The 12,938-nt window shown below is 47.2% G+C and overlaps 1 protein-coding gene across 7 annotated transcripts in view; it reads right to left on the minus strand.

Moving 5' to 3' along the window:
• The window catches only part of LOC147678854 (uncharacterized), a 144,109-nt gene that overhangs the window by 108,214 nt on the left and 22,957 nt on the right, over positions 1-12,938 (minus strand). For all 7 annotated transcript variants that reach the window (XM_086946294.1, XM_086946297.1, XM_086946296.1 and 4 more), the window contains exon 3: positions 4,541-4,651. In XM_086946294.1, coding sequence (XP_086802420.1) covers positions 4,541-4,651 — 111 coding nt within the window. The remainder of the gene's footprint in view (positions 1-4,540; positions 4,652-12,938) is intronic.

Raw genomic sequence — 12,938 nt, forward strand, 5'->3', positions numbered from 1 at the left:
CTAGATGGGTTCGGTGGATTATGTCAGAAGCTGGCATTGATGCCTCAGTGTATGGAGCTCATTCTACTAGGGGAGCTATGGCTTCTAAAGCCTCTTTATTAGGGTCCCGGTTGGTGGACATCCTTAGAGCAGCAGACTGGTCTTCAGATTCAATGTTTAAAGGTTTTTATTACAAACCTATTCCTTATGTTTCTGATGCTGTGATTGATGAGATTTGAACCAGCAGATTAAGAATCCTCCGTCCTGCCATAGAATACTAAATTTTCTAGCCATCGCGACAAGAATTTTAGATTCTATTAAGAACACGGAGGTGTGGATTATCCCACCCATTGGGACAGTTGTGCAACTGTAAAGTTGTCTGATGTTATGTTGTTTAATAACTTTGATGCCCACCCAATGAGAAATGCAGTTGTGGGCTCCCTTTCTCAAAGTTGTTTTTCTGTTTTAGGAAATGATTCCAACAAAAGTTGAGTGCCTTCTCCGGATGGAGATGCTGTACCCTAATGATGGAAGCGGACACCTTCGTTGGTTTGGGATTGTTCTCCGTTGAGAACTTATTACTGGAACTGTTTATCTCTCCGTTCAGAGTTTAAGACTTTATTCTTGAACTGATTCGCGCAAAGAAAGAGGAGGCCAGATTAGTGTCTCCCTGCTTTGTATGCTTAATGTACACTGTGATTGGTTGTTGTGATAGAGGCGTGATTCAAAGCCTCATGGGTATTGTAGTTTTTCAATCCTATAGTTTTATTTTCATAGGCTGCTGTGTTTTGCAGTTAAGAAATGAGAAAGCATAATCCTCGCTTCCGAGTCCTTAATAGAATCTAAAATTCTTGTTGCGATAGCTAGAAAATGTTGTATTCTAATAGTACATTTCTTAAATATTCATCATCTTAATCTGTGTAAAAAGAAACCATTTGTAATGGAGACACAATAAAACATGTTTTTTTTAAATACGTTTTTTCCTCTTAGAAAGCATATACCAATAAATACTCACACCACATTCATACCTCCTTCACATACTACACACTCATATCACTGTCTCTAACCACACACATTTATCCTCCCCAGTTCAACATCTCAAACACAGATGGACATAAATTCGTGTTTAGGGTAAAACTAATGACCCTTGGATGCTATGCTGTTGAAAGAAATTATGACAATGTGAACTAGAATTGCTATGTGATAGTCTTTTTTATAAACAAATAATGAAATAAAAGGTCAAATAAAAATATTTTTGTAAAAATCAAATTTACGTGTGGAGAAATCATGAGTTAATGACCCGTTTCTATGCTATACATTAGCAAGCATTAAAGTAATTTAGGTCACGTGGGAGGTCATTCCGTAATGTAGGCCGTTCCCCATGCCGCACAGCACCACCTGTGGGTCCATGCCCCGCTGCTGCCGTTTCTGTTAGTTCGCCGCTTCCCTCGGCTCTGCCAATTTTCTGCCTGCACCTGTTTATTGTTGCCTCTGTTAATTGTTGCCTGCTAATTGTATTTTTGCCTCTTTGCCACTTCTGTTTTTTTGCCTTTTCTTCCCTCTTTTGCCTTCTGTAACCCGTTTTCCTGCGTCTGCACCCCTGCGGCTCCACCCCCCGCTCGCCCATTCACCGCCCTGCTCCCGCCTCCCAGCTGCTCCTCCCTCCCACCTCCCCTTATATGGCGGCCACGGTACGGCCGCGCCAAAGGCAAGCCCGTCTGCGTCCGTCCGCACCTGGACCGCGCCCAACACTAGAACCCCTGCCCCCCCGCATGCCACGACACTCGTGTCCGCTACGATGATAGCACCCTCCTCGCACTCAACACCGGACGACCGCACACCTGCTTCCGGGCCACCCTAAAGCGCACCCAAGGACCCTTCACCTGCTGGAATTACAGCTTCACCAGCATCCAATCCAGAACTCCACCCACCGTGAAAGAACTCAAACACCTCAACTGCATTCTCCTCAACACCCGCTCCACCCGCAAACATGCTGTTGAACTCTAGGATCTACTGGACTCCACCTCCCCAGACGTCGCCTTCCTGACAGAGACCTGGATGACCCCCTCCTCAGCAACCGACATCACCATAGCCATCCCCGTCGGTTACAAGATCTCCCGCAGGGATCGCACCAACGGAACAGGTGGAGGAATCGCCATCGTCCACAGGAACACTCTCAGAATCTCGACCAGCACCGACGACACACTCAGCACCGCCGAACACCTGCACTTCCAGATCCACACCGACCCCAACACCACCCTCAGAGAAACCCTCGTCTACTGACCCCCCGGACTCTGACCACAGTTCAACGACTCCATCGCCGACCTCGTTAGTACACACGCCCTTGCCTCCACAGACTACATCTTCCTCGGGGACCTGAACTTCCACCTCGAGAACAACAACAACACTAACTCCACCACCTTGATTGACAACCTCGCCAACCTCGGACTCAGAGAGCTCGTCACAACACCCACCTACTCCGCTGGCCACACGCTTGACCCCCATCTTCTCCGCAGCTCCCACGTCGCCTTCAGCCACACCACTGTACTCCATTGGACCGACCATCGCTGCATCCATTTCACCTTCCGGAAACCCACCACTCACCACCACACCCAACAGATCTCCCACTGCTGCTGGACAATAGTCACAGAAGACCAGCATACCACCACCGTCGCCCAGGGCCCACCCGCCGACTCCACAGATCCCGACACAGCCGCCTGCTACCTCAGACAGTGGATCGAAGACTGCGCCAACAATCTCGCCCCGATCAAGAAAGCCTCCAACAGACACACCAGCATGAAAGCCAGCTGGTTCACCGAGGACCTCCAGGCTTCCAAGCAAGCCTGCCGAAAACTCGGGAAGAAATGGCACCGCGAACAGACACCGGACAGCTACGAGGCCCATAAGAGCTCCACACGCTGACACCATCAGCTCATCCGATCTGCCAAAAGGACCTCCTTCAAAAACTGCCTAGACAACAACGCACACAACAGCTAAGAGCTCTTCAACCCCAGCTCCAACACCAACGACACCCCACCTTCGCAAGACCTGTGCGAATCCCTTTCCACCTCCTTCCACCGCAAGATCGCAGACATCCACAACAGTTTCGTCTCGACAACCCCGACAACCACCGAGACTTCCGTCCCCACATCCACCATCCGCACCGACCCCCTGCTCTCCTGGACCAACATAAACGACGATGACACCATCAAAATCATGAACACCAGCCACTCCGGCTCTCCGTCAGACCCTTGCTCACACTACATCTTCAACAAAGCCAGCACCACCATTGCACCCCATCTCCGGAAAGCAATCAACATCTGCTTTGAGACGGCTACCTTCCCAGAGAGTTGGAAGCAAGCCGAGATCAACTCCATACTGAAGAAACCCAAGGCGACCCTAAAGACCTCAAGAACTTCCGACCCATCTCCCTGCTACCATTCCCGGCGAAGGACATTGAGAAGACCGTCAATAAACAACTGACCTGCTACCTCGAGGAGAACAGCATCTTGGACCCATCCCAGTCAGGGTTTCGCAGCAACCACAGCACCGACACTGCCCTCATCGCCGCTACAGACAACATCAGGGCCCTGCTGGACAACAGCGAGACCACGGCCCTCATCCTCCTGGACCTATCAGCCGCCTTCGAAACCGTTTACCACCGTACCCTACGCACACTCCTCCACGACACTGGAATCCGGGACAAGGCTCTGGACTGGACCACCTCTTTCCTCTCCGGCAGAACCCAGAGCGTCTGCCTCCCCCCTTCCGCTCCGAAGCCACCAAGATCATCTGCGGCGTATCCCAAGGCTCGTCCCTCAGCCCAAAATTGTTGAACATCTCCATGGCACCGCTCGCCCACGTCGCCCAACCGCACGACCTCAACATCATCTACTACGCAGACGACACCCAGCTTATCCTATCCCTCACCAAGGACCCCATCACTGCCAAAACCAACCCCCAGGAATGAAAGCCGTCGCCCAGTGGATGAAGAACAGCCGCCTGAAGCTAAACTGGGACAAAACGGAAGTCCTCATCGTCGGCTCCAACCCCTCGCCCTGGGACAACTCAAGGGGGCCGACCGCACTGGGAACAGCACCATATTCAAAAAGCCTCCGCACACCTGACCCTCGACATCCCTCGCCACAGCCACATCACACCCCACCTTAGAGACCTGCACTGGCTGCCCGTCAACAAGAGAATAACCTTCAAGCTCCTCACCCACGCACACATAGCACTTGACAACACCGGACCAGCATACCTCAACAGACATCTCACCTTCTACACCTCCAGCCGGCAACTCCGATACGCTGACCTCACCCTCGCCACCATCCCCCGCTATTCGAGCAGTAGCAGCACCCCCCCCCCCCCTCGTGCCTTGAGACCCACACAGGTAAGTAGTGCACTAACAAATGTTCTGATTGATTGATGTGTATTGTCTGTGTGTGGATGTGTATTGTCTGTGTGTGGATGTGTATTGTCTGAGTGGATGTGTGATATCCTTACACAAACAAGGCCAAAGCCTCGCAGTCAGTTCACATCTCCAGTATTTACTACTCACTTGGCCAATGGTTCCTCTTGTTTCTTCTCACGGGAGGCTCCTCTTCCAAGGGCTGCGGCTCGTACTTGTCTTTCGTTCTTAAAGTGCAGACAGTGGCAGCAATAAGGGGACCTGTATCAAAAAATAGAAACAATCTTTCATCTACTGCTCATCGAGTCATTCTTACTGTGTGGTAAGATGTGGGATAGCAGAATTGAACTTGGCCAAACACCCATAGAAAGGGATGTGTTTCACAAACCCAAACACACCGTGCAATGCTTTGAAGCTCTTTCAACAAATTCACCCCACAAAGCACAGAAAGGAGTTACTTACTTGAGATGTGTTACCTCCCCAGAGCCACGCCTTTGGTGGTTCCAGCTTTCTATAGAGTGGAAATGATTGTTTATGTAGACACACAACAGGTGCCTCACCACCCGAGGAGTTCTATAACTAGTACAATCTTCTCCACTGTATTGTTTAGCAGCAATGACATCAACACCCAGGTCGAGCAAACGAGGAACTTTAGGGGGGACACAGAGGTTGCCTCAGTTTCTGTGGGAACCCTAACTATGGAGTAGAATCTACTGGCTAACTTCCTCCATCGTAGGATATCCTTGTGGTGGGAATTCAGCTGGTGGAGATGTCTCCTTGTTTAGTTACCCCCAGAAATCAGTAGATTTTTCACTTATCACAGAATTCTAAATCTTACAGATGAAGTTTCGAAACCCATAATATTGAAATAGCACTCTTTCCAAGGGGGGAACTCTCACAGCAGGATGAGTCATTTAGTCAGCTAATGGGGTCCTTGGGCATGGTATGTGCAAATGGAAGATTTCAGCAAGACCGGCCAGCGGGAAGGACTTTTATGAGGGGCCAGCAGCTCTGCGCAATCGACTACGTATTTTGTCAGGCCTGGTGTTTCGATAAAATAAGTAATTTTGAGGTGGAGAAAATTACAGGTACTGACCACTTCCCTTTGAAGTTAGAAATACACATACCGAAACGTAAAAGTAGAGATAGGGCTCAACAGGTCAATGAGGACTACCCCAAACGACTAACAACCTGCATATCAGATGAACAGATAGAAAAGCTTAAGTTAATTCAAAAGTCAATACCAACTGAAGGAATTCATCCTAATGCAGGAATTCCGTAGTTTGAACTAACCTTAGGTAAGCTGGCAGATTCCCTCAAGAAGGAATTCAAGTCAAAAAAGTCAGGACTGGGTAGCTATGTTGATAATAAAAATAGGAAACCCTGGTTTGACGAAGAATGCAGGGTAGCTAAGGCCCTGATAAGACAGAAGGAGAGAAGAGTAAGGGCCTCGTTCAAAGTGGATCTATACCAATCACTTCAGCAACTAAGGTTAAAGTATAAAACATTAATTCCGAATAAAAAAAGAAGGTATGAAGAGAAATGCTGGGCAAACATGTTGGAGGTGATTGAATCCAAGGATGCAAGAGGGTTTTGGATATTAGTCCAAGAGAGTGTGGGGGGAAAATCTGGTTCCTTGGCCTGTATGGTCCCTGAAGATGACTGGGTAGGCTATCTGGAAGAAATTTATGGAAGATGGCCGACACAATCAATACCAGGAACCTTAGTTTGGTTACGGGTGAGGGACGATATAAAGGACTACTTTACCTCAAGATATATAACGGAGATTATTGCTAGTTTGAACCTCACCCGCGCTGCAGGACCAGATAACCTCCCGGCAATGATAATTAAAACGTGTCCAGAATGGTGGGCAGAGTTTTTTGTAAAGATGTTCCTGGTAATCCTGGACACGGGAATTGTTCCAGAAAGTTGATAAACCTCCTGGATATAGGGGGAAAAGTCTTTGCAAAAGTAATAATAAACTTATTAAAAGATTGGGCAGAGGAAAACCAAATCATTCCCCCTGAACAGGGTGGGTTTAAATCCGCCCATTCTACAATTGATCATTGTTTTGCTCTTTGGGCCATAGCATGGAAGTCAATGGAATCTCGGGGTAGATTATTCTGTTTTTTTGTTGACTTCCGTGCAGCCTTTGTTCTAGTCGACCGGGAGCTGCTGCTGTGGGAGGCCCTAATTAGTCAGGGAATTCCTAATGATATACTGAGGCTGCTACAAATGCTCCATACTAAAAACTGGGCACAGATAATCTTAGACATTGATGGCAGTTTATCAGGGAAAATAGAAATTGGAAATGGTCTGCGTCAGGGATGTGTATTAGCTCCCTTGTTGTTCTCCCTGTTCCTACCTGACCTACCATCAATGCTGGGGAATACAACTGGGGCAAGCCTGAAATTAAATGGCAAGCAGATAGCATGTTTACTCTATGCTGACGATCTGGTGATTATGGACCAGACCGAGGTTGGCTTGCAAAGCAAACTAAATGTATTTAATGGTTACTGCTTAAGGAAACAAGCATTTACAATGCAATAGGTCTCGCAGCATTAAAGTTTGAGTTATTGGCATTGTGGTTTTTTTAGCAAACTTTGAATTGGTGAGCAGTGAGTGTGTGCAAGAGTATACTGTTGCTCACAGCTGTTATTATTCACACAGCTCTGATGATGCACCTCACGCACGGGGCTGACGCAGGTATTATTCACACAGCTCTGATGATGCACCTCAGCCACGGGCTCACAGCTGTTATTGTTCACACAGCTCTGATGATGCACCTTAGGCACGGGCTCACAGCTGTTATTATTCACACAGCTCTGATGATGCACCTCAGGCACGGGGCTGATGCAGTTATTATTCACACAGCTCTGATGAGGTTTAATAAGCAATAAAGTTGCTTCAAATATAAGAGCGTTGTTGGCCATACATGCAATACACCTAATAAGCAGACATCTCGTGCTTCGCTCGTGGCGGTGTTGTCAAGGCTTTTGGGGTGTGGAAAAACTCATGTTTAAAATCTTACCTATACCGTATTTGGAGGCAGTGATGAAAATCTTATGTACTAAAGTTAAACAGGTGTTCAAGAAATAACCTTTTTATAAATCCGGAAAATCTTCCTTGTATGTTTACATGATGGTCAGTGCATGATGTACACGCTGCATCTACTCAGTCAATCATTCTGGATATGTTAATAAAAGTACATGGGGTACGAGACAGACTATAAGTACAAATCCCTATTAAACAACTAAGTTGGGTACAGTGTGTGGCATAAGATTTGAAAAAAACAGTGAGAGGCTTCTGCAGAATGCGTAATGCGGAGACTGCTCTTTGTTAGTGATGGATAGTGAGCGAGCTTTTGATACGTACTTGACTGTTTTTTGCACCAGACGTCTAAAACAGCATCATGGAATGTAATGTAAGGGTAAAGAAAATGCAGCGTTCTCGGTAGAGCCTCGATTTTTTATTCTTCAGAGAAGAGGAATTGGATGCAGGTGTACCTGAGCGGCCGCAGAATGGTGATCGCTTTCGATATATAAACGCTATTTAATGCATGTTTCTGAAACCCCAAACGCCACCACTGTGAGCGGAAACAGCCAACCCAGCCTTCGGCTGCTGCGGATACAAAATCACAAACGGTTTAATTTTAACTCTGATGTCTGCCCCTCCTAATAAAAACCTTGCTCGCACAACCGAAAACAAGCATTTCTTTCCAGGTTTAAACCAGAGGTAAAGTGCCAAGTGAAGGGGCAAGGAATTGCGAGGTCTATGGTTTCTCGTGTGCAATCCTCTGTGGTTTTGAAAGAAGTGCTTTAGCCTCCCAAAGAACGTCAGAGTGATGTGGACTCAGACGCTAACAGAATAGCACAACAGATTTCTGAATGGGTAATTGTACATATACTTTGAATTCAGTTGGTATAAAAATCCAACCTATAATCAATTAATCAAAGAAAACAAACATATAACATGGCATACCACTAAAATAAATTATAAACAAGCACAAAACTCACTGCGATTCCTGAGATACTCTAGTCCTGACAAGGAAGCTCTTTCATAACAAGAAGATCATGGCATTCCGTGCACAAGGATTGTAACCTGGCCTAGCTACCGGAAGTTCGGGAGCGTGAAGCCGGTCGTGGGGCGGGACTTCTGCCTTCTGCGTGAAGCCCGCATCCACGGAGTGCCAGAGAGCAGCATTGGTGACGCGGGGCTCCCATGCCTGAGGGAGAGCCCCGCGGTGGCTGCAGAAGTCAGGAGTGGCGGCGATGCGGTGAGTGGGGCTTAGTTGTAAGGGGGTTCGGGGGTGTGTGTCTGTGTGTGTGTGCAGGAGGGGTAGGGGGCGGCGGTGTGTGTATGCGTGCGTGTCTGTGTGTGTCTTTATGTGTGTGTGTGTGTGTGTGCAGGGGGGGCGGCAGCGTGTGTATGTGTGCGCGCGCCTGTGTGTGTGTGTGTGTGTGTGTGCAGGGGGTGGGGGCTGGCTGTGTGTGTGTGTGTGTGTGTGTGCGCCGTTAGTGCATGCGAGCCAAGCGAAAGCAGGGGTTGTGTGTGCGTCTGCGCAAGCACGTCTCAGAAGCGCACTCACACGGACAAATCTGAGACAGCAGAAGCGCATGGCCAACGCTGTATCAGATTCCCAGGAGACTGACAACAATAGTTGTCGAGCTAGACGCATGCTTCGCATGCGCACTCTAGCTCGACCTAAAAACTTGTGATAAATATGGACAAGACCAAAACATTGAGCTTTGGTCGGAGGGAAACTGAGTTCTCATGGTGGATTGGGTCAGAAAAAGTGGAATCAGTAACAGAGTATGGATACTTGGTGTTATGGTTCGAGCAGAATCTGAAATGGAATACCCACTTAGAGTCATCTAAATTAAGAACTTCTGCTTCGATTAGCGGTCTGATATTGTTCAATAAAGCATATGGTGCTATGACCGACAATCCAGTGCTAAAAGCCTTCGCTGCTATTGTACCCCCGCAATTTTTGTATGGTGCTGAATTGTTGTTCCTAAGTGGTAAGGAAAACTGGGATGTGGAAGAAGGTAAAAACCTAAAAAAGTTATTTATGCTCCCCAGTCAGCAATGGTTCAGGCAGTAAGACTGGAACTAGGCCTGACTTCATGGGGTACACAAGGTGGTATGGTCCTTTTGCGCTTTTGGCAACGCCTAGAAATAGGCGCAATTACCAAAATATCACAATGGTGCAAAAATGAAATTCAGGTCAGTGAACTAAAATGGGCAAGAGAGACCGGGGGATAATAACAAAGTTATGCAAGAAGATGAGCGTTAATGAATGCTCTACTGTCTCCGTGGCTAATATTGATAAAAAGTTACTTAGGTCGACGGGAAAGGAAGTATCGCATGCACAGGACAAAATCTATCTTGCAAGTAAAATTTCGATCTGTTTTATGATCGAATCATGGAATAATGGTCAATGCTTCCCCTACACTGATAAGTTACCTGCAAATTACGAAATGAAGTTCTGAGGGTAAGAATTGGGGTAAACCCTTGTTATATGAACAACTCTGTAAAGCGGGCTATGAACAATGGGGAGGGAAGCTGCATTTGCTCTCTGGGGTCCAAATGTGATATGCTGCATATCTTGTTTGATTGTCTGAAGTTTTTGGATTTCCGTATTACGTTTTTAAAACCAATTTTTAAGAAATATGAGATTAAAACTAGGACCCAGGCTGTGTTACTAATGACAGAAATGGCCCACTTAGATATTGCTGTGGGGAAATATATGCAAAAAGTGAAGGCAGTTTTATATCTTTTTAACGAGTTTTAACAAATAGCTATTTTTAGATCAGATAATTGTGGGCTTTTAGATCAAATACGTTTTAGGAGATTTTATGTGTGTTAATGAAATGTTTTTTTTTTTTTGTTTTTTTTGCGCAAGACCTTTATTGAAAATCAAGCATTTGACACAGCATGAGCCTACAACCCGGAGGCCGGCTCGCTACGTTTATTCCATTAACCATCATTGTGATCGAATGTTACACACGTCTCAGAATATTGCAGGGTATCGTATGCATGGTTAATAGCTGGCATTAGAACTGAGTCTCACTTTTTCTCTTTTAATAACAAGAACAATAAAACAACATACCCCAATTCCGACCGTACAGTGTAATCCTAATGTACTACCCAGCAATAGTGTTAACACACTTAGGGTCCCTCTCCTCCCGCCGTTATCTCACACCCGTCCCATCAGCACTCATGCAGTCATGCAACCCGTTCAGTCCATGTGTGGAAGTTCCTCATCATCCTGCAGGGAGGTCAGATAATCCTCCAGAAAAACCCACATATTTTTTGGTCGTGACTTAACTGGCAGCAGTTCTTCGTAAGTTTGTAACTTGTCACGACAGGTGGACATGTCATGCAACCATGTTTTTAACTTCGGCACTTTGCGACTATGCCAGCATTGTGCCACTTGTCTCTTAGCCAATAAGAGTGCTATCGCACAGAACTTCCTCTTCAAGGCCCTGAACTGCGGTACTATCCCCAGTAAGCAGACTTTGGGTGTACAGTGTACCTCCTCCTCCAGCATAACAGATAAAGTAGCAGTTACCTCCCCCCAGTATCCTTCCACCTTGGCGCAGTCCCACGCCAAATGTGCAAAGCCCGCACCCTCCTTGTTACACCTTTTACACCTGTCCTCCTCCTGAAGCCCAAATTTAAACAATTTCTCTGGTGTGTAATATACTTGATGGAGGAATTTAAAGTGAATTAATCTCAGATTACCATTTGGTGTAAGTATCTGTGTCAGAGCGCATGTGCTAGCCCATTCTTCATCAGACAATGGCGTGTCTAGTAGTGCATCCCACCGCCCCTTCGCCTCCAACACTTGTCCGTCCAGGTCCAATTGTGCGGCTGAATACAGCCTAGACACCAGGTGTGATAAATCATTAGTTGTGATTAACAGTTGCAGTGGTGCAAGGCATTGCGGCTCCGAAGGGAACGTAGGGTAGTGCTCCCTCAGGGCTCTAGTGAGTCTGAAATATGTGAAGCGAAACATGGATGTTTGGTTATGAACATAACCCAATTTGTCTAAGCCCACGAATTCACCATCTCGGAACACGTCCCACATCCTATCGATACCGGCTTTGGCCAGTAGAGACATTCCGACGCTCTCCCCAGTTACCGAGAGCTCTTGGTGATGGTGTAGCATCATGGCTGGTGCATATAGTGGGGTCTTGTGTGCTAGTTGCCCTAATTTATGCCAGGCTTTGACCGTAGCATCCACCGTGTTGATATCTCTAGCATGTAGCGGGGGGCGGGTGTGTGAGATTATTGCTGTGAGTGGAATAGGGTGTGCGTCGCTCTCCTCTATAGCGGTGTGAGTGAGGTACGGAACCGCGTGATACCAATACGCCGCATATTGTGCCTGTGCGCACAAGTAATACAGGAGAAAGTCAGGTACCCCGAAGCCGCCCCGTGCAAGTGGAAGTGTCAGAGTCCGTAAATCCACACGTGCCTGTTTACCCGCCCAAATCAAGGTCCGCACCAAGGAGTTTATGTGTCGGAAGATAGCCTGTGGTGGAGTGATTGGTATGTTGTTAAACAGGTATAGCAGCTTGGGCAGTACGTTCATTTTGACAATCGCTATCCTGTCCGCCAATGAAAGGGGCAGATGTATCCAACGTTTTACACTGTCCTCCAGTTTCGCCAGCACCACTCCGTAGTTTGCCCTAAGCACCTCATCCGGATCCCTGTGGTACATGACCCCTAGGTATCGTATAGGGTCCTGTTGCCATCCCAGCGGAAAGTCCACCACAAACGTAGAAGTGGTGTCCGTGAGGGGTATTATAGATGATTTGGACCAATTTATGGCCAGACCCGAATGCCCCCCGAACCTTATGTATTCCCTGAGTATGGCGTTCAAGTGAGTCTCCGGGTCCCGGACGTACAGCAACATGTCATCCGCATATAAGGATATGTGAAGCGGCCTGGCTATGAAGTGCAGTGCCGATTCCTTGTAGTTCTGTTGTATCAGACATGCCAAAGGTTCTAGTGCTAACGCAAATAACAGCGGCGAGAGTGGGCAGCCTTGCCGTGTCCCTCGCTCAATCGCAAATTGATCCGAAATATACCCATTAATTCTGACCCTGGCATTTGGTTGCGTGTAAAGCAGGGTGACCCATTGCACAAAACGTTTGGGGAACCCCATTCTATTGAGGACAGTGATCATATACCTCCATTCAATAGAGTCAAATGCCTTCGCCGCGTCTAACATGACCGCTACAGCTTTGACTGAAGGTTGTAGATAGTGCGATAGTGCAAATAGAGTCCGAGTGTTATGTGCTGTCGATCTGGTGGGCACAAAGCCGGACTGATCCGGCAGTACCAGACTGGTCATCAGTGGTGACAGCCGCTTGGCTATAAGCTTCGCAAGAATTTTCGAGTCTACATTTATTAAAGATAATGGTCGGTACGAGTCACATTCCTCCGGATCTTTAGATGGTTTCAGGAGAGCGATAATCATGGCTTCGCGTAACGTGGGGGGGAGTATGCCTTTCTCAAAGGAGGTGCCATACATATCTAC

This window comes from Lissotriton vulgaris, chromosome 12, assembly GCF_964263255.1.
Source record: "Lissotriton vulgaris chromosome 12, aLisVul1.2, whole genome shotgun sequence".
Lineage (NCBI taxonomy): Eukaryota > Metazoa > Chordata > Amphibia > Caudata > Salamandridae > Lissotriton > Lissotriton vulgaris.